The sequence below is a fragment of the Plenodomus lingam genome (genome assembly GCF_022343315.1).
Source record: "Plenodomus lingam strain CAN1 chromosome Unknown contig_11, whole genome shotgun sequence".
NCBI classification, from domain to species: Eukaryota; Fungi; Ascomycota; class Dothideomycetes; order Pleosporales; family Leptosphaeriaceae; genus Plenodomus; species Plenodomus lingam.
Window position 1 is genome coordinate 462926 of NW_027093929.1, and position 18984 is coordinate 481909.

The window sequence follows — 18984 nt, forward strand, 5'->3', positions numbered from 1 at the left end:
GAATGAAATGCGCGCGCGCGTCTCAAACGGGGTCGTGTGAAGGCGAGAAGGCGGCCTGGGGTAGGTATCTAGCAATGCCGTGGCAGCAGCGGCAGCAGCAGTACCGGTAGTAGTACGAATATACCCAAAAGCCCTTTGCCTACCCCTTGAATTCCTCCAAGCATCAATCGAGTCCTTTGCAGCTCTTATACCCAATCTCCTACACCCTCGTCCCCCCCAGGAACCCGGTCCCTCGCATGAATAGGTACCCAGTAGATAAATATTCCACCCCCCCAAGCACGCACTTGTCCTGTTCCTAACCTCCACCACCGCGACTCTAACCCCAACACCGTATCAACCCCCTCCCCCAGGGCCGCCAGATTGCTCGAGTGCACTACATCCCTCGTCCTCGCTTGGCAAGGCCTGGCTATCTGGGATTCCAGGACGTGGAGAGCAGTCGGACTGGTCAGACTGTGGATGTGTCGGCGGCGTGAGCTGCGTGGGCGCTGTGGTTGGTGGGCATGGGCCGAGGCGGGTTAGCTGGATCGGGAAGGTGTTGGCGTGGCTGGATCGGGGGGCTGAGATTGGGGACGGCGAGATCCGCGTGAGGGTTGGCGATGGCGACCTTTACGTGGATGGGGGGTGGGAGAGTTGGGCGCATGTGGGTGGTTGGGAGGGAGAAGAGGATATATTGGTGGTGGTCGTGGTCGTGGTGGTGGTCGTGGTGGTGTTTGTGGAGTGGGTTCGTGGATGTAGATAGATCATCATGCATGGTGGCTATTGGTACCTACCCATGGGACGAGCTGATGAGGGCGCTAGGTTCATTATCAATCCTATTGAATGCTGCAAAGGAGTCTGTACCCAGCGGTCAAACACAGTATTTCGGGTTTCCCTTGCATCTGCAAAAGGACGATTGGAAGTCGAGTTGTGGTTCAAGATGGCTACTTTTACCCAGCACAAATCGCTGCAAGATCTACGGTACGAGGGACGCACTTGAGATCACCAAAGGGAACAACGGACACTGAGGTAGGCTGGGCACGCATAGGTTACCGGTACCAGGCTGACTGCCTACTCTAATCACTACAACCACCAAGTTATCAAGCTGTCCACAAAACGAAGGCGTCACCATGCAAATCTTGCAGGAGGAACATCGAACCACCCTTCAGATCGATCTTCTCTTTCATGTCGACCAATGCCATCATCCTCATCCTCATCATCATCATCATCATCCTTCCGCTAGGTAACACCTTCAAGATCATCCTCAATTGTCTTTGGAACCCGCAGGGCCCGGAGGATCGGCTAGACTGCCTTGGCGCGACTTCCACGCCGAGTCGCGTCTTCGCTTTTCCTCTTCTGCTTTTCTTGCATCTTCTCCGACCACAATCTCGCGTCCCTTCCCTTTGTCAGACTGTGAATGGCGTCGGGCCTCTGAGTCCGAGAACCTTTGATCTTCGTGCTCATGATCGCTGGGAGGTTGGTCTTCTGTGAGCGAGTTGGTCAGTAACAAGATCCATGTAGAACTGTGTGTCGGTGCAGAAGAGAGGAGTAGGTACATACCCATCTCCGTGTCGGCCGGCTCGTCTCCTGCGCCATCGTTCCAGTCCTTCACTCGGTCCTTCGCCCTGCAAACTCTCTTCTTCAATGCTTCGGCTGGATCTTCTTCGCTTTGGCTTGGACTGCTGTCTTCCCATTGCCTATTGAGGGCTGCTGATCTGCTCATTCTCTCTCTGACCGGCTCTCCTACAGAGGATCAGTAAAAGGGGAAATCCATGCAAATAGGCCACGTAGGAACCACAAATCATCAGAGCTTACCTTCAACAGGCGTTCCAAATCGGGACTGCACAACAACGCCGTCCTTCATCTTGTCTTGCACTGCCTGCAAGCCTTGGATCAATTTCTTCGAGGACACTGCTCCAATGGGAACATCATTCGAGAGCGTAGGCGTCTGGGTCGGAGTCTCGGGGTAGGGGCTTAGGAGCCTGGCCCTTTGTGCGGCTCTCTGCGGTGTGGGTTCGAACAGTCTACCTGATCGTCGCGAAGGGGATCCTGATGTGTTGTCTGGACTTTTGGTCTCAGGTCCCTCGCAGTCATCTTCCATTGGCGAATTTTGCCTGGTCATGTATACAGTGAGGAACAATTCGGGGTGATCCACAAGTATCGGAAGCATGCAGTCTTGCATGCTGATCAGCCGGGTTCGAAGTTGGGGATAGCAGCACATGGCTTCGAAGAGTGCGCGAGATAGGAACCCCTTTACTGATACCAGGCCAAGGTGACTGTCACAACGGGATGGTTGAGTCATGGTGCCGCTGACTGAAATCCGTCGTTCGAGAGAGCTTAGGAGCTCCAGATACGATGGAGGTGCGTCTTGTAGCTCATACACATGATCCGCATCCTATGCTGTCTCTTGTGGTGGAGTCATGTTCATGTCCTGAACTGTTGACGGTCTTAAACGAGATAGGTGTGAAGATGAGAGCGAGAGTAATCTAGCCATTAGCAAAGGAAGACTCGTCACATGTCGGTGTGTGGCTTACTTCTGGTCGCTTGAGCAAAGGCCAAGTCGATATAGTGATGATTCCAAACGATGTCGATTAGGTATGAGCTGCTGATCTGTTGGGTATTTTGGTTCAAGGACACGACTTTGAAGGCGCAGAAGATAACAATGGGGCACGGTGCAAGCGTTGCTCGCTTGATCAGGAAAGGCTCATTGAGGAAAACATACAACACAGCGCACGGGTGAAGGAAGAGCATAGGCGTAGACCAGCACCTGCCCTGCCGTTCTGGGACTAGTGCTTCTGGTCTCCATCCACCCTCAGAGACCCCCGAGCTCGGTAGAATCTTAGTCACAATTCAAGACTGTAATCACATCACATAGGACAGTACGGACACGAGGCATGATGCGGATTCATTGCCAAAGCATGTATTTTAATAGGATTTCAGGCCTCTTCCACCCCAGAGAATCAACCATGTAGGTGTCGCTTGTGAATATCATTTCGAAGTCATTCTGTTGAATTAAACACGGCAACCTCAACCCGCAAAGACAGTCAGGCTGACATCAAAACAACATATCATTGCAATCAGCCGAAACAAGAAATCACAAAACTCTGGCACGAATCTACACTACCTATCGCACCCCTCTCCCTCTCCTACAGCAAATGTATGACCCCAACATGTTCCTCGCCTCCCCAAAACTCCTCAAAACATTCCCTCAGCAACTTCAGGTCCTTTTCAAACTCCAAAATAGCATTATAGATCAGACCCAGATCTAGAGTACGCGGTGACCTCACTGAATTCGGTATCTCAGTCGAGCTGGCTGACTGTGACACCTCCTGCTTTCTCTCATTTTCCACAGTGGCAGATGGTCCTGCTGTGTTATCGTCGTGCTCCGGGAGATTCATGGGCAGCGTTGCATCTACTGCGTCGGCGATATAGACAGTCTGCGGTGTGTTTTGGTGCGATGGTTCAAGGTAGAAGTTACCATGATCACACGGCCGTTCGTAACCTTGCTGGCGGTAGGTGGGTTGGGAATGGGCCCATCTCGTGGTTTCTAGGAGACCTGGCCTCGTATTTCCATTTACAATGTAGTTATAACGCATGAGTCCTCCGGGCACGACGCCATCAGGGTATATAGCCCTGTCGCTTCTATGGCTATGGGCGCAAGGAAGCTGTGAGGAGGAACGTGTTCCACCGTGTAGTCGGTTGTACTGATCCATTGTTGATTGTTGATGCGAAGATTGCAAGTGCTAGAGAGCACGTTTGAGTAGATGATCGATGGAATGAAACTCTTCTACCACGCACTTATAAGTACGGACTGTGGCATGTTGGGTTTGGTGGACGCTCGTTTGAGCCATTCGAAAAGTAGTGTTAGTAGAAACGAATGTAAAGCTACACTTCAAACGAACATATGCGCGATTGCAAATTGCACTCATATCAGATTGTCTCAGATGACACATCTGCTAGACGCCCTGGCCAACACCTCGATTGCATAAGATCGAATAACAAACCAAGACTGTCGTTGATGGATCAGATTTGCATCACACCTTCCATTCAGCATATCTGGAACTCTGCCTTGAACAGGCCTCAAGCCTACAGTCATCCATAAAACCCCTTTGCCTGAGACCATGTTTCGGTTATTTTTAGTATATCACCAATTGATAAGTTCCGCGTAGAATACCCAATGACAGTTTTTGTATGTGGTAGCACAGACTGTAGTGAGAGGAACGTAGTCCTATTTCGCCTCGACGCCCGGGCGCGGTCGAAATGTAATAAGAGAAATGCAGTCAGCGAAATTCTCCAGACTTGTGTCATCATAACCGAAAGAACAGGTTTCCATATCATAGATAGATTGAGAGCTGTATGCTTCTTCTCAAGCTCCTCATACACGAGCAGTTGCCTAGATTCAACATCCCTCTAGCAAAGTATCATCACCGACCTTTGGATCTGTAATCGTGCGCCTTGTCGGCGGCGCCGAAGAGTTTCCCTCGATACGAAAGGTCTCATAATCGAGCAAATCAGTGGGCGTGAAAGCAATGTACGACGTTTCAACGCGGAATACCCAAAGTTCTACATGACACAAAACCTCGCATCGAGACACAGGAGCACTAGGTTTGACTGGCCTGACCTTGCCTTTGGTACTGACAGCAGGTTCGTACAACCTCATGACACTCTGCAAAACACAGGTATGACGCACGCACCGTCCATGAAGAAGGGCTAGAAGGGCTTTGTTCATCTGCTACGGGCGGATGCCACACGGGAAACCCCGCTTGCCGTTGTTTATAATCATGGCCCTAGATATTTTAGTGGATTTGCTGTTTCTTTCACGAAGCGTTCAGTAAAAGACCACTGCTCAAATCCGTTGTCAAGTTATTTGATTCGTCAAGTGTTGTGTTCACTGATATTGGGGTGAAAGCAGGAATGCCACGACATGAGCTTAACGAGATACCCTCGCCTTGGATTTGTTTGCTGCCGTTTGACAGGGTCATACTACGTGGTCCATGGTGACTTGCAGCATCATAATAATCGAGAATCGGGAAGGTGTGTTGGACCGAGCCGATTCTTAGATATCGCCACGTCGAGTTTTGCTAACTACGTGTGAGTCTTGAGCGGCCCATGGTTGAGACCAGAAGTCGCATGGCCAGTGTCTCGCCAATCGATCTCATCAAGTAGAACAGCACAAGCTGGGTGATAGACTTTGAAGGAATCCACTACGGGTGGCACATTGCCATGTTAAGCGCAATGCTAGCTTGATACCATGCTATAAGATGTCGAGGTTCTCCGTACCTTGACACGTAACCTCACTCGTTCATCCATCAACTTCACCCTTGACAGCTAGGGGCTTTTTTTATCACCCAGTTTCTATACCTTCGCCATAGTCTGCATTGGGTTGCACGTATTTTGCCCAAGGAGGTTCGTCATGTTCGACCTCTCATATGCTCCCCGGCGATCCCGTGGCCACAGATTCCCCACAGCCGACAGTCTCTTACCATATGTGTACGGAGACTATTCTACGGCATACAATGGCTTTGGTAACTTCCGCGGCGGAGGTTCCGATTGGGATCGTTCAACGTTGTTGGCCTACGAGGGGCCGAACAGTATTGAGGACGCCACTCGCGCACATGTTGCTGCCAAGGCCGACTGGGAAAAGGCAAAGGAGAAGCACGATGAAGCGCAAAAGAAGTTGGAGGAGTCTGAGAAGAAGTTAAAAGAGTGCGAGGATAGATTGCGAGCTGCGAAGCAGTATGAAAGATATCATTGATTGTTGTGCACTGTGTTTTTATGGGGAGGAGATGGTCGGCCACTTCTTGAGATTGTTCTTGTGGAGGTCAGAGGCTATTCACTTTGGATGTATGTGTGCAAAGGCGTTTCTATTGTTGCAAACTGCACAGTATGAGAACAGTAAATAATGTCATGTTATCATCAATCGAGCTCGTCGGCGACGCGGTGTAAGACTATAGCCAGCTAGCCAATGGAGTGCGAAAGACGAACACACAGGGGAGGTGCAGTAACCAGTTGCACAATGGGCTGGGCCGCTTCATATCAGCTACTTGGATGATCATGAAGTCTTATCGATAATCTAGTCCAAGTTGATGGTAGTTAACTACATGAGGTCACGCGTATGAATGGTTGGATTGCGTGCGCCACCAACGCACCTCACATGTGATCACTTCAGACCGCGTTCTTCCCAAATTGCCCCTGCAAGGTCAGCTTCAAGAGATCATCTCTAACGATCTCGTCCTTTCTCTCCAGCAGATCATTGACATTCCAGTTAGCCGCGATGAACCTCCCACTCAGAAACTTTGCCTTTTCTTGGCAAAGCCAGACGGTGGTGCCTCCTACCAACTCTGGGGAATCCTGATTGAAGAGCGAACGGAAAGGCTCGCGCAGCATATCAGTTAGGACGAGACCAGGATGCATTGACACCGCAGTCACGTTGGGGTACTCGGCGGCAACATAGGTTGCCAGATTATCAAGAATAAACTTTGACATGAAGTACCCGCCGAGAGGTGGGACCACGAAAAAGGCCTGCCATGAGCTGATGTTGACGATAGCAGCAGGTGTGTCTGGACCAGGCAAGAGGCGTAGAAATGAGCGAATCAGCAGGTAGTTGCCCTTGCCATTGATCTCCTATGGCCACATGTCAGTGAGGTGAGAGAGTCTCGCTACCAACTAGGGAGTAAAGGAGTTCTCGCTGTCGAGTCAAGCAAAAAGGAAACCTCTAGCACATACGAAGTTCCGCCACCACTCGTCAGGATCCGTCTCGTGGAGTTTAGGTCCGTCACCAGTCATGGCACCAGCGGCGTTAATCAGGAAATCAGCATGGCCAAACCTCTGCTTGACCTGTTCAAAGGCAGCCTCGACTGCCTTTGTGTTGGATATATCCAGAGCACAAGTAAGAGTCTCGATACTTGGGTTCGATGTCCTGATCGACAGCTCGGTTGCGGCAAGCTTCTCCGCATTAGAAGCTAACAAGACCATACCCTTAACGCCAGCTTTGACAAACGCTGGGACCATTGCCTACTCACATCGAACGATCAGTACGCATAAGATTTGTTTTAAACGACGACGGGCCTATTCTTACCAGAGCACCGATGCCTCGCGAAGCACCAGTAATGACCACCACTTTGCCAGCCAGACTATGCTCAGGGAGACTGGGGTCTATCGCCGGGTACACATCCTGTTGCGCGTTCTTTGTAAACTGCATGGATGTCACGTAGTGGTCTTTCGGGAGCTTGCTGAGGTCCGCCATGGCGACGAGCAAGTTTGAGGTCTGAGGAAAGGGATGAAGAGGTACTTGATGGGCCCAGGGTAAGCAATACGGCCTGAATCTTCTACCTATGTAAGTAAATATTGGATGACACTAAAGGTGAAGCTGCAAGAGCGGAGCCGAAGCTCTCAGAGCGCGGGCTTCATCACCGTCAGGCCATCATTGGTCGATCTGCAGTCTGCCACCAGGGGATCGTTTCACCCGTCGAAGTTGGGAAAACACTTGCATTTCCATATCGGTCCGGCAGGTCTTGGACGATTCAGACATCGTGCAGTGTTTTGTACAAGAGGGAAGGGCAGACGACGATCATTGGTACTTTTGGTGCTGATCTGTTGGGGCAGCCGTTGCTTGTCAGGACGAAAGGGGACTAGTACGAACAACGTCCCGACCCGCCCAGCCTTGGTCCAAACCGACTCTGACGACGGCTTCATACGCTATGATGAGGAGTATCTGTACGGAGTAGGATTGCGGATTCGGTAACGCTTTCTCTTGTTCGTCGCTGTTGAGCCCGGAAGATGGTCTTGCCGCTGTTGATTTTCAGCTTTCCACCTTGGTTAGACGATGACCTGATGGAGTGAGCAAGTACCTACCGGTACGGTAGTGTCAAAAGAAAATATCCTGCGAGCGCTGATTGATATCATTCGACTGCATCGCTCTACTGCACCTCTTGGCTCTTCCCGGGACCTTTGGTAGCCGTGAGGCGGGAAGCGGGACCCTGTTTGAGAATGATAAAAAAATCCCTGACGATATACGCCGATCAGCGTGATGAACCACCAGGCACCGTTCCACTGTGTGGAGAGTCAAGGTCGAAACGATGCTCGCTCGTGTGCTTGATATCGTTTATAAGGCTTTGTCCGACCGGTAGTTCCACCAACAGCTCCTACGCCATTTTGTGTACCAAAGTAATCTTGATCTTTTTTTTCTTGATAGTGCCATAATGACCCTCCAGGCAGTGAGTGAATATATGACTGTGAGTCGGGAAAAACTTTTACTAAACACCGCGGCAGGATCTAGGGCCGAATCTTACGGCAACGGTGCTAATCACAGGATCGCTGGCATTTATCACGATGGGACTGCGAGTCTACACCCGAATCACCAAGCGTAATTGGGGCACGGAGGATTGGGTCATGTTGTTTGGATGTGTATGTTGACAAGAGCCTTTGCATTTCTCACTCCAAAATGCTAATTCGTCTCAGTTACCCTTGCTGACCTTGACCATTGTGACAACCATCGGCTCATACTACGGGATTGGTGCCAAGGACAGTACATTCGCCCTTCCTGGGAACAAAAAATACATCGAGACAGCATACTTTGTAAGTTCAAGTGGGACCCACGGTGTCGACCTCTACTCACAGTCTATCCAGTGGTTCTTCCTCTACGAAGTGTTCTACTGCACGTCCATCATTTTTATCAAGCTGAGCATTGCTTTCATGCTGAACCGGATCGCCGGTAACCAGAGGATCTTCATCTATACAAACTATGGCATCATGGGACTCTGCGGCAGTGTTAATCTTGCCGCGGCCCTGTATATCATATTCCAGTGCAATCCCGTAGAGTACGCATCAGCCTAGGACACTGATGTTGCAGAAGCCACGACTAACTGCTCATAGAGCCGCCTGGAAAGCCGAGCTCGTAGCCGAAGGTGGCCATTGCGAGCCTCCTGTATACTTGCAAAACGTCTATTACTTCTGTTCATCGGTCAACATCTTCACCGATTGGGCGACAGCTCTGATGTTAGTAGCCATTCTGCATCTCTTTTGACTACACTGACACACATATAGGCCGATCGCAATTCTCTGGAACGTGCAAATGAACCGGAACACCAAGATCACAGTCGCAGGTATTCTCGGTCTAGGAATCTTGTGCGTAACCTTTTCCTTACTTAATACCAGAGACTAACAAATCAACAGCACATCCGTCTCCGGTCTTGTGCGAATGAAGTACACCGTAGGCTTAACCAGCGATCACGACTACCTATGTAAGCAATTCCCTCTGCAATCTACCCGCTCCCTCGCCACCACTAACACACGCAATGTAGACGGACTCGCAAACATCCTCATCTGGGGCTACGCCGAACCCGCCCTCGGCATGATCGTCGGAAACATCGCCACCCTCCGCCCTCTCTTCCACCGTATGCTCCATCTGGGATCAGAAAGCTCGGGCCCGCGGCCCTCAAACGACACACCGGGCTCTGACAACACGCCCAAGCACATGCACCCCTACAAGCCCTTTGACACCGAGCACGAACTCGGCACGCTGGATGAGAGTGTTTGCTGTAAAGGGGGCGATCACGTTTCGACGGAGATTCTGGGGGCCAAGGGCAGGCAAGGGAGTATTTATAGTGAGTCGGAAAGTCAGAAGCAGTTCTTGGAGAAATGGGAGGATAGGTCGCCGTCGAGAGGGGCGATTGTGGTTAGTCAGCATGTGGAAATTAGTCGCCATTGATTTGGCGATGGTTAGGCAGGTCGCAAGGATGGGCTGAAAACTTAATTGCTTGGGTCTTGCAAGTTTAAAGATATGTACATTATGAAAACAGAAGATACGGAATATTTACAAGGTAATGATAAGGCTTGATGCTGTTTTGTAACAAGAGAACAATTAGGAGGGGTCAATGTGCACATCCTCTAAACAGAGTGTGCACATCTACCCCGAGGACTCATCCTCACTACACATTTGACGTCCTCGCCGTCTCTCCTTCATAAATAGCAATGCCAAACGGTCTGGACCATTTACTACCAGCACTGTCTTCAACCGACACTGTGAGTCGCTCGATACCTGTACCACTCGCAGTATACGTAGCAACGGAGCCCGAGATCTCAAGATTCCCATGTTTAATACCTTCAACTGAGAAAGCGGGATTTACAAAGCCTCGTGCCAATGCAGCTAGATCGATTGTGGCAGAGCCGGATGGCTTGACGAAGATATGAGGCTCAGCCATGAAATGGAGGTAGCCTTCCAGAGGCGTGTAACCCTCTCCGCCCGTTGAGCCATCCCACCAATCTGCAATGCCATCTCCATCAGCGTCCCAGGTTCCTGGCCGCTGGACGGATGGGAAGTCTTCGAGTCCACCAACATCGGTGGGGTTATCGATGATGCCTGGTTTCTTGCCTCTGCTTCCCGTGTAAGTTGCCGTGCCGTTGAGCGTCTCCAGGACAATACGTTTGTCGTGGTCATCTTGGACGGGCTGTGAAGCACCGCTATCACTCAGTACGATCTTGTAGGCCTCTGTAGCTGACTGTGTTGTGACGTAGCTTTCGAAGAAGGGTTCATCGACAAATTTGCGGTAGTCAACTCTGTCGATTGTGACGTCGGCATAGCATGCTATTCTTTGCTTTTGGCCTGTCCCGTCATCAACATACTGGATATCAGTCTCATCAAATATGCCAGGCATAGCATTTCCGGCACAGTAGTACTGTTGTGTACCTGGAAGCCCGTCTTCGTATTGTGCACGTAGGGCGTACGTGAGGTTTGAAGCGGGCCCCTGCTTGTACAAGTTCGATACGAATTGGCCCTGATGCGTTCCGCCGTCTGTTACACGGCTGCCGAAGTTGTAAACAACGTTATTGCGGATGTCCAGCTTGCCAGCAAAATGAGCGTTGGAGTCCACGCCACCGGCCATGCTCCAACTTCTACCCTCGGCGTGTGCAATCAGATTGTGATGGAAGGATCCCACGTCTCCGCCGATAGAAGCCGCGAAGCCATGGGCTTTGCCCTCGGGGTAGTTCTTGTGGCCTGCGATGTTGAGGGGCTCGCTGATCATACTGCGCTGGAGGGTGATGTTTTGTGCACTCCGTGACGAGAAAGACTCATCAATGGTCCAGCCTAGACTGCAGCGGTCAAAGATGGCATGATTTGAGCCTTGCATCCCCATTCCATCAATGGTTTGATTCGAGACTGTACCTGGCCGCACGCGGATATGTTGAAAGATAACATCAGTTGCGCCGCTAAGTCCGAGTGGGTGTCCTTGAATGACTATGCCCTTCCCTGGCGCTGTCTGCCCGGCCAACGTGATGTATTGACCGTTGACCGAGATGCGAGACGTCGTGGTAATCACACCACCGACATCGAAAACTATGGTCCGAGGTCCCGTGGCCTTTGTCAAAGCATAACGAAGTGTACCCTCTGCTTCGTTATCTTCAAGAGATGTAATATGAACAACTTTTCCACCTCTTCCACCACGAGCGAACCGTCCATAGCCCTCAGCTCCAGGGAATGCCAGCTGCGCACGGCGGAACATGAATACACGGCCCTGGTAAACCTTTCCTTCTGCTACCACGTCAACTCGCCAGTAATACGTATCTTGGGTGTTGATGTTGGAAAGGGTGGTACTAGTTTCCGACAGCCCTTTCGCTACATTCTCAAGTCTCTCCCTCGATGTTCCAAAGTATACGTCGTATGAAACATTTCCTGGCCGAGCGCCTGTCCAGGATGCAGTGACAGAGGACACTCCCTCATCCATCTCGACTCTTTCATTGCGATGATTAGGACTAGGAAAGCGGATCTGCTCGTCAAGCGACGGAGTATCAATCTCAAACCCATTGAGAAAGACCCGACCGTCGGCACTGGTGTTGGGCGTATAGACAATATGGACAGGCTTTCCTGATGTAGCGTTGAACTTCAGATATGACGCACCCGACTCCCAAATGTTATCCACCCGGGTTGATTGCTTAACATTTGTAGCAGCTTCTTTGTCGTCGATCTTGATGTTCACCGCGGCTGTCTCATTTTGCTGGTCCCACGCATTGTGCCAAGTAAGAATCGAATGTTGACCACTCTCCAGACCTGTGATGCGTAGTGTGATGGCCACGCCTCCAACATTGTCACCACTATCTGACTGGGTAGAAATTCCTGCCGAGACGACGCGTTCGCCCAGAGAAGCGATCGGGCGTGTGTAGACAATTTTGTTGGAGTTACCGCTCAGTTTGCCGCCGCCAGCGGCGAGTTCAAATGTAAGATTGGCAGCGAGGTTGCCAGTCTCAAAGATTGTGGAAGCAGCATTTGGTACAGTCCATGTAGCAAAGTCTTCATCTGGTGAGTTACGAACTGAAGCTGGAAGGAGTCGTACGCGAACAGCGGAATGATCGCCCACTTCGCTAGAATCAATACGTGGTGAGAGGGAAGTGCTTGATGCAGCCGAGGCAACGCTCAATAAAAGAACAAAAGTCAATTGGAATAATCCCATGGTGTTGACAGTCAGTAGACAGACCATATGTTGGATACTGGAGCGAGAACAGGACTCAGGAGTAACAAGTTCATTGTAAAGCTTGCCGGATAAATGTCTCCTACAGCCCTGCTTGAGGTTGACATTACTCCATTACATTAAGGGACAAGCACTGTGGGTATGGGACTGGAACTGGGCGATCTACGCAAGGTAAGTTCCCTTACTACTGTGGGAGAAGGTCAAAAGTACAAGGCACCCCCATGCACGGACTGCTAGCGTCTAATCGTGGCACTGCATACCTTTTGGTCTTTCACAAAGCGAGGCCAGCAGTCCGTTCATGAGGGTGCCTTGTAGCATGGATAGACGACGAACGCTCACCAACATCCAACATCCAGCAAACCGTACCATGTATTTTATATATTCCTATGCAAGAGATTTTCAGTGGCGAGTAGTAACCTACCGGTATGTAAGCAAACTGGATTATTTCGTAAAGTGTATGGTAATTGCAAGTTTTGCCACACTCCACCTACATGGCATTTACATTCTGCCACAGTGAATCTGATTCGCGGAAATAAATTGCCGTTTCGAATCGTAGCCAAGTTAGCTTACAGGGGTATTTTATTTCTTGGGCAACTTATCTGAAATGAGGCTAAACAGACGATTCAGCTCGCGATTGCATAAGTAGTAGCCTTCGAATTATTACTGGTATTATGTGTGCACGTTGGAGTAATGCGAGTATCGGTTGTTTTGCATGCGACATGTTGATGGTACGGTACCCATGGGGTTTATTGATGTATAGGTTCCTGGCAAGCTATACCGTACTATAGACAGTGAGTGGCATGCTTGAATACCCAGTGCTTGCGCTGGCAACCTTTCGTTCAGTTTCCGATGAATCCGGAATATTCAACATGAGACATGAGAGGTATTCCAGGAGAAATTGCTTGTGTATTCGGAAGTGTGGAGCCTACAGGAAAGATTGAGATGGACATGCCAAGGACGCGCGTGACGCGTTGACAGCCTTGGTCGGACCAGGGGGAAAGCCTAATCTCCTTCACCATCGGCATGTGTGAAAATGTACTGTACACCAGAGCAATCAGGTCAAGAGGCGGACGAAGAAATATCACGTGGAACTAAAGGTCAAGATGTGTCAAATGGGTCGATGCGACCATGGCGACACGGTACGCTCAATTCATAATGATGTCAAGACAACGACTAGTCATTGCGTACCTGCATGAAGTGAGCTCATGGCTACAACATAGCCATGACAGCATGTGTGACCCCTCTTTCCTACAACATTAAAAAGTTCTCTGGACAGCTTCAAAGTAACAAAGAGCCATACACATCGACAAACTTAAACCCTTCGTCTTCTTCAACTCTACAACCCCCAAAACATAGAGACCCAATGCCTCGCATGGTAGCACCACCGCCTTCGGGCGAGGAATTCCAAATTGCCTTGAGCAGACCATTCAGCGGCACACCAATCCATAAGATCGAAGTCATTGGTGCTCCCAACAGCTCCGCCAGCATCCGCCTTACAAACTACAATGGCAGCAACAAGTCCTCTGAGAAGAAGGGCGATGTTCCCACGTACGCTATGATCCCTCACCACTAAGTTCCCCATCACCACCAACCACTACTGACATGCATCTTCTCAGAGACGACGTAAAAGAGCTCATGTCTCTAATCTCGACTCTGCGCGGTTTCCCCTCGCACGAGTCCAAGGACATCTACGGACTGGATGTAAAAGTCGACTTCAACACCGTCGAGATCCAGTGGAGTAACCAGGATGAGGATCCTGCGGCGGTGGGTGTCGAGGTGGCGGGAGAGCAAAAGGATGACTTTAAAAGAATTGTGGATAGTATTGAGGCTTTGGCGAGGCAGTTTGCTAAGCAAGACTCTGCTGTGTAGATGCAAATGTGTAGGTTTGCAATAACGACAAATTACATTTTACATCTTGCCATTCAGTAACATAAGCCTATGTAATTGTAAAACAGCATGAATAGCGGATAACGCAAAATAAACATAGAAATAAGGGTGCAGGCACCAGGCCAGCACCAAAGGATATACAGCCCAAGAGGAACCCGGGGGGAAAAAAGAATTAGAGCTTGCCAAGTCATGTCAACTTCAAGCAGGATACAGCGCATCTCCAACGCGTCAAGTATAAATACTCTCGGTGAAGGAGTTGACGGCTAATCCCTTCTCCGCCATGTTCTCATCCTCCAAAAACTTCAACTGCATCCACACAAGATGGCCCTTGATCTTGTCCAATTCTGCCCGAATCTCCCGGACAGGCCGTACCATGTCGTATAGGTGACCCTGCTTATGGTCCTTGTCTGCCTGTGGATTCGGCGTGAACGCATCATAATCTGCAAAAGTGCGAATCCTGTCATCAGGATCGGCGTGGAAGAGCGTGCGGAAGACCTCAGTGTTTTCGGTTGCGCGTTTGCACCACTCGTCCCAGAGTTTTGGAGAGAGGGGGTCGGAGACGAAGTCGGCTTCAGGACCCGGAAGTGTGTCATTGGGCGAGTTATCGCCAGGTGGTTGGGCGTTGGGATCTTCAGATCCGTCGAGAGACTGGGCGGGGAGAAGACCAAGGTGCTCGCGCCAGAGATTGGAGCGGAGTTCGTGGGCAAGTCGTGCTGCTTTATAAGGCTTTCCATCCAGCTCGATGTCGATCTCGTCCTTGTCGTGTAGAACAATCGATAACTCTGAGTCGTGGAAACCTAATTGCGACCGGTCGTTGATATTTGAGGAGCCACAGATGACATACTTCTCATCAACGATGCACAGTTTCGCGTGAATGTACAACTCTTCCTGGAAAAAGAACTGCTTTTCGTCTTCTGGGTCGCCCTCCCACTCTTCGGTGCTCGGCTTCTTGTCGTTGAGCATTGCATCATCAGCAATAGAATCAGGGTCAAGGATGCCGCCTTGATCTCCCAAGCCAACATCTTCATCCTGGTTGAAGAATTTCTGACGCAACTCCTTCGCGTGCCGTCGAGCCTCTTCACCACTTTCCTCAAGCGGAGCTTCGAGTTCCGCAATTTCAGCTTCTTCGAGATCCATGTACGTCATACCTGACTCCTGCTCGCGCTTCTTAAGCGTGGGCGTTACATTGATACGATCATACGAGCGCAGATTGAAAAAGAAGATGTACTTCTCTGGATCCACACCTTGTGCCCTCACTTTTCCGTATATACTTTCATCTCCTCTGCATATACTTTTGAATTGGTAGTCCATAATCGCTCGTGTACCGGCCGCTGCGTTATCTCGCAGATCCCCAGCGAAACCGGGGATCGCTGGGATGATGATGATCATCTTGAAATGACGTCCCTCTTTGTCAGCCTTGACAACTGCGTCAACCATAGCAGCTCCTATCTGGTTGTGAACCGCATTCTGGTCGTGCTTGTCTGTGGCCGTGATGAAAAATTGGTTCTCGATATAGACGTAATGCTGCGCATTGCGTATGAGTTCACAATACGCATTTTGTATACTTTGCTCATGTGGTGCGATACCCATACTCCAGTCTGCGCTGCTTCGTACAAGCTGGGCATGGACTGTTCCACGGTTGTCGAGGTTCTTTGTGTTCAGTTGAGTAAGAGGATGGTGTACGTATTGACCGACAGGGAATTTGGGTCTTTGTACTCCAATCAGATCTTCATCTGCACCTTCTCGGCCTTCCAGAGTGAGCCAGTCGTAGCGTTCATCGCGCTTGTATTTATCTCGTTTCATAAAGTTCCAGCGCAAGACGAAGTGTTCTGCGATGTCGTAAACCGCAGGCCCGATAACGCCCATTGACACATCGTGCCATGGCATGCGACCGTACTCAAGCTTGTTCAGCTTGTTTGACTTCCAGTCATCGACGCCTTCAAAGTCCAGAATGCGGTTATTATTAAAGTCTTGGCCAGGGAAGATCTGGTTCTGAATACCAGACGGGTGCACATCAGAGAGGGGATGTTGCTTCTCGTCCCATCGTCCGTAGCATAGATCTAGTCCGCCAATGAAGGCCATGGCATAGTCGATCACGATGAATTTCTCGTGATGTGCCCAGTAAAAAGTCATATCTGAGGCATTCTCAAAGACGTTGTGGTCAGGATGTCTCATGACTGTGATGTTTCCGTATCCAGGCTCACCCTCTTTGAACATGTTCATGAGGGCCTTCTTAGTATGCTGGCTGTTGCAGGTAAGAGCAGCAGACACCTTTGCCATTCGTCAGCTGGGATAAAGAGTCATCTTCAACCACAGCCCTTACCTCTTTGTAAACAGAAACGTAGATTTTGACACCAGCCTGCGCTCTTCGCTTGAGGATCTGGTCCAGTCGCCATTTCTGATTGTAGAAGGGTGGCCTCTTCAAGAACAGCTCAGGGCTCAGCCACCAATCTGCAATGTAGATGGTTTCCTTCGCTTGCTCCAGAGCCTCGGCTACAGCCCAGAAGTAGTCTCTGCCATCGACATACCATTTCACCAGATTGCCCTCTCTCTCCGGCGCAAAGCTGTTGAACCGATGGTTCTCTGCAATTTTCTCTCTCTTGGCGTCCGTGGCCTTTTCGTGCTCCTCATCATGGCGATGATTGGTGTTGAAAAGGTTGGTGAATTTGCCAACTTTGTGTTTCGCATGCACAGCCTTGATATGCACCTCCTTGAGTTTGGTGTGCGCAAGTTTATCTTGTAGGTCCTGAATCTTCTCCGACGCTCTGTGATTGAAGGGATGGAAGAGCTTTTTTAGGCCCTTCTGGTGTTTCCCCGCATCAGACATGGCTGTGGCTGTGGCCGTGCGTTGCGGTCTGCAAACGAGAAGGATAGACCTGCGAACGGTGAGGCTTGAGAGAGGCCGAGGAGTGAGGCTTTGGTGTGGAGAAGCGCTCGCTGTGGCATGCGTTGGTCTTGTAGGTACATGTAACAAAGCCTTGGACAGGCTTGGAAACCGGTATTCACTTGTATGTAACTTCGCTTTGGGACGACGACCGGCGTTTAGCTCTTCATGGGGGGGTTTGTTGCGGAAGGAACGGGATGGCGGGCTGTTCAATGACGTACAGCCACGCTAAGGCTGGCAACTACGCCTTAAGCGGTTCGCGAAGAGCCAAAGAAAGCAGTGCCTAGGACGCCATTCATGGAAATTGGACCTTGCGGCTGACGGTTTTGCTCACCTGCAACTCTCGTGTGATAAGACAAATACATTGGTTGCAGTGTTTTTTCATGGACCGACATCGGCTGGCGGAGTGTCGCAGATGGCTGTTTGTACCTTCAGAGTATCTACATTCACGACCCGCACTGGCACCCATCTCGGAATTCCTTTCCGATCCTTGCAACATCAACTTTTCTTTTTGGGACGCGACCATTTGTAGTGTGAGATGATAGAGCATCGTTGTATGATAAACTTATAGTTATTTGACATATAGCTATCCATCCACAAATATCCTCGAACATTATCAAATATCTATCACACAACACACCTGATTGTACCCAATCATGCCTGCTACTGGCGTTCATTTTGATACTTCACATTGCCTGTGCTGAGCCGAGCAGGTGATGCCAACGCCGAGGGAACGTGACAATTCAAACGGTACATGCAGGTGCCTGCGAACATGACTGGGCTGAGGCATCTCCAAGGCGTGTGAAGACAGTCCTTGATGATCCATTTAGGTCATGTGAACGATCTGTGTCGTTTGCGAACGATCTTCGAGATACAGGTAACCGTGAAGCGCCCTGTGAAGATTAACTGAATATCTTACGGCTCCTGGACTGTGCAGCTCGCACAATTTCGAGGATTAAGAATAGGCAATTGTAATTGCGTTGAATTTCCGGAGTTCCATCTTCGGTGGAACAGATATGCATCAAAGTGAGGTACAGATTACTTCCAAAATTTTAAGACTGACGTTGGCACTTCATAGCCATCGATATTAGTACGGTAATGTTGCTCCATTATCAAATTTCTTAACGTTCTTGTTATAGGCTTCGAGCTTCATGTTTATGCATCAGTCCCGGCAATAAATTGGAGTAGCGGGCCATCCATGATGGCCAAATCATACCGTAGAACACCTTGGTAGCCTTGGCTGGGCTGCCAGCTTGCGCATGGTGATGACCTTGTGCAGCCTTGCCATCATCCATGTGGTCGTAAGCAGGGTGCCAGATATCACTGAGCCCTATACTGTGGCTGGATCAGTCTGTTCGGAAGCTATCTGATTTGATACAGATGATCTTGATGCTTTACTCGTGTTTAATTTCTTTGCACACCGTCTCTGTGAAGCCCTTGGCAGCCAATTTACTGCCACAGTAGATGGAAAAGTTGGGTACACCTTTGAATGTCAGATTTATGCTCAATCATATAGTCTTGAACTCATCGATCTGTGCATCAACAGATGCCGCTTGTTGAATCACATTACCACTCTTAAGGCTAGGCATGGTTCCAATCACTTTCCTTGTCACATCTATGAGAACGAAAAAGTTGATCTCCGATTGTTCTCGAAGTTGCTTGTCAAATCGGGTTTCGAAAAGACCGCTGTAACCCCTGCCTGCGTTGTTGACGACGACATCAACTCGCTTGGATTTCTTCAGGGTAGCATCAGAGGCACCCTCGATGGTGTCG

The 18984-nt window shown here is 50.0% G+C and overlaps 10 protein-coding genes across 10 annotated transcripts; 4 read left to right on the top strand and 6 right to left on the bottom strand.

Moving 5' to 3' along the window:
• Nucleotides 1-596: 596 nt before the first annotated feature.
• Nucleotides 597-1004, top strand: IAQ61_000563 (uncharacterized protein; the record flags this gene model as incomplete). The annotated part of the gene is made up of 1 exon (XM_066094722.1): nucleotides 597-1004. The coding sequence occupies one exon, from the start codon at nucleotides 597-599 to the stop codon at nucleotides 1002-1004; it is 408 nt and encodes a 135-aa protein (XP_065955030.1).
• A 236-nt stretch (nucleotides 1005-1240) lies between these two features.
• IAQ61_000564 (uncharacterized protein) lies at nucleotides 1241-1699 on the bottom strand (the record flags this gene model as incomplete). The annotated part of the gene is made up of 1 exon (XM_066094723.1): nucleotides 1241-1699. One exon carries the CDS (start codon nucleotides 1697-1699, stop codon nucleotides 1241-1243), a length of 459 nt encoding a protein of 152 aa, XP_065955031.1.
• Nucleotides 1700-1780: 81 nt separating this feature from the next.
• On the bottom strand, nucleotides 1781-2098 carry IAQ61_000565 (uncharacterized protein; the record flags this gene model as incomplete). The annotated part of the gene is made up of 1 exon (XM_066094724.1): nucleotides 1781-2098. The coding sequence occupies one exon, from the start codon at nucleotides 2096-2098 to the stop codon at nucleotides 1781-1783; it is 318 nt and encodes a 105-aa protein (XP_065955032.1).
• A 1024-nt stretch (nucleotides 2099-3122) lies between these two features.
• IAQ61_000566 (uncharacterized protein) lies at nucleotides 3123-3689 on the bottom strand (the record flags this gene model as incomplete). The annotated part of the gene is made up of 1 exon (XM_003842732.1): nucleotides 3123-3689. One exon carries the CDS (start codon nucleotides 3687-3689, stop codon nucleotides 3123-3125), a length of 567 nt encoding a protein of 188 aa, XP_003842780.1.
• Nucleotides 3690-5389: 1700 nt separating this feature from the next.
• On the top strand, nucleotides 5390-5731 carry IAQ61_000567 (uncharacterized protein; the record flags this gene model as incomplete). Its single annotated transcript, XM_003842730.1, has 1 exon — nucleotides 5390-5731. The coding sequence occupies one exon, from the start codon at nucleotides 5390-5392 to the stop codon at nucleotides 5729-5731; it is 342 nt and encodes a 113-aa protein (XP_003842778.1).
• Nucleotides 5732-6141: 410 nt separating this feature from the next.
• IAQ61_000568 (uncharacterized protein) lies at nucleotides 6142-7222 on the bottom strand (the record flags this gene model as incomplete). Its single annotated transcript, XM_003842729.1, has 3 exons — nucleotides 6142-6600; nucleotides 6703-6990; nucleotides 7055-7222. 3 exons carry the CDS (start codon nucleotides 7220-7222, stop codon nucleotides 6142-6144), a joined length of 915 nt encoding a protein of 304 aa, XP_003842777.1.
• Nucleotides 7223-8177: 955 nt separating this feature from the next.
• IAQ61_000569 (uncharacterized protein) lies at nucleotides 8178-9685 on the top strand (the record flags this gene model as incomplete). Its single annotated transcript, XM_066094725.1, has 8 exons — nucleotides 8178-8192; nucleotides 8248-8382; nucleotides 8437-8553; nucleotides 8605-8795; nucleotides 8851-8973; nucleotides 9022-9102; nucleotides 9151-9218; nucleotides 9279-9685. The coding sequence occupies 8 exons, from the start codon at nucleotides 8178-8180 to the stop codon at nucleotides 9683-9685; spliced, it is 1137 nt and encodes a 378-aa protein (XP_065955033.1).
• Nucleotides 9686-9905: 220 nt separating this feature from the next.
• Nucleotides 9906-12422, bottom strand: IAQ61_000570 (uncharacterized protein; the record flags this gene model as incomplete). The annotated part of the gene is made up of 1 exon (XM_003842727.2): nucleotides 9906-12422. The coding sequence occupies one exon, from the start codon at nucleotides 12420-12422 to the stop codon at nucleotides 9906-9908; it is 2517 nt and encodes an 838-aa protein (XP_003842775.2).
• Nucleotides 12423-13473: 1051 nt separating this feature from the next.
• On the top strand, nucleotides 13474-14309 carry IAQ61_000571 (uncharacterized protein; the record flags this gene model as incomplete). The annotated part of the gene is made up of 3 exons (XM_066094726.1): nucleotides 13474-13579; nucleotides 13643-13988; nucleotides 14057-14309. The coding sequence occupies 3 exons, from the start codon at nucleotides 13474-13476 to the stop codon at nucleotides 14307-14309; spliced, it is 705 nt and encodes a 234-aa protein (XP_065955034.1).
• A 246-nt stretch (nucleotides 14310-14555) lies between these two features.
• Nucleotides 14556-17154, bottom strand: IAQ61_000572 (uncharacterized protein; the record flags this gene model as incomplete). The annotated part of the gene is made up of 2 exons (XM_003842725.1): nucleotides 14556-16598; nucleotides 16651-17154. The coding sequence occupies 2 exons, from the start codon at nucleotides 17152-17154 to the stop codon at nucleotides 14556-14558; spliced, it is 2547 nt and encodes an 848-aa protein (XP_003842773.1).
• Nucleotides 17155-18984: the final 1830 nt, after the last annotated feature.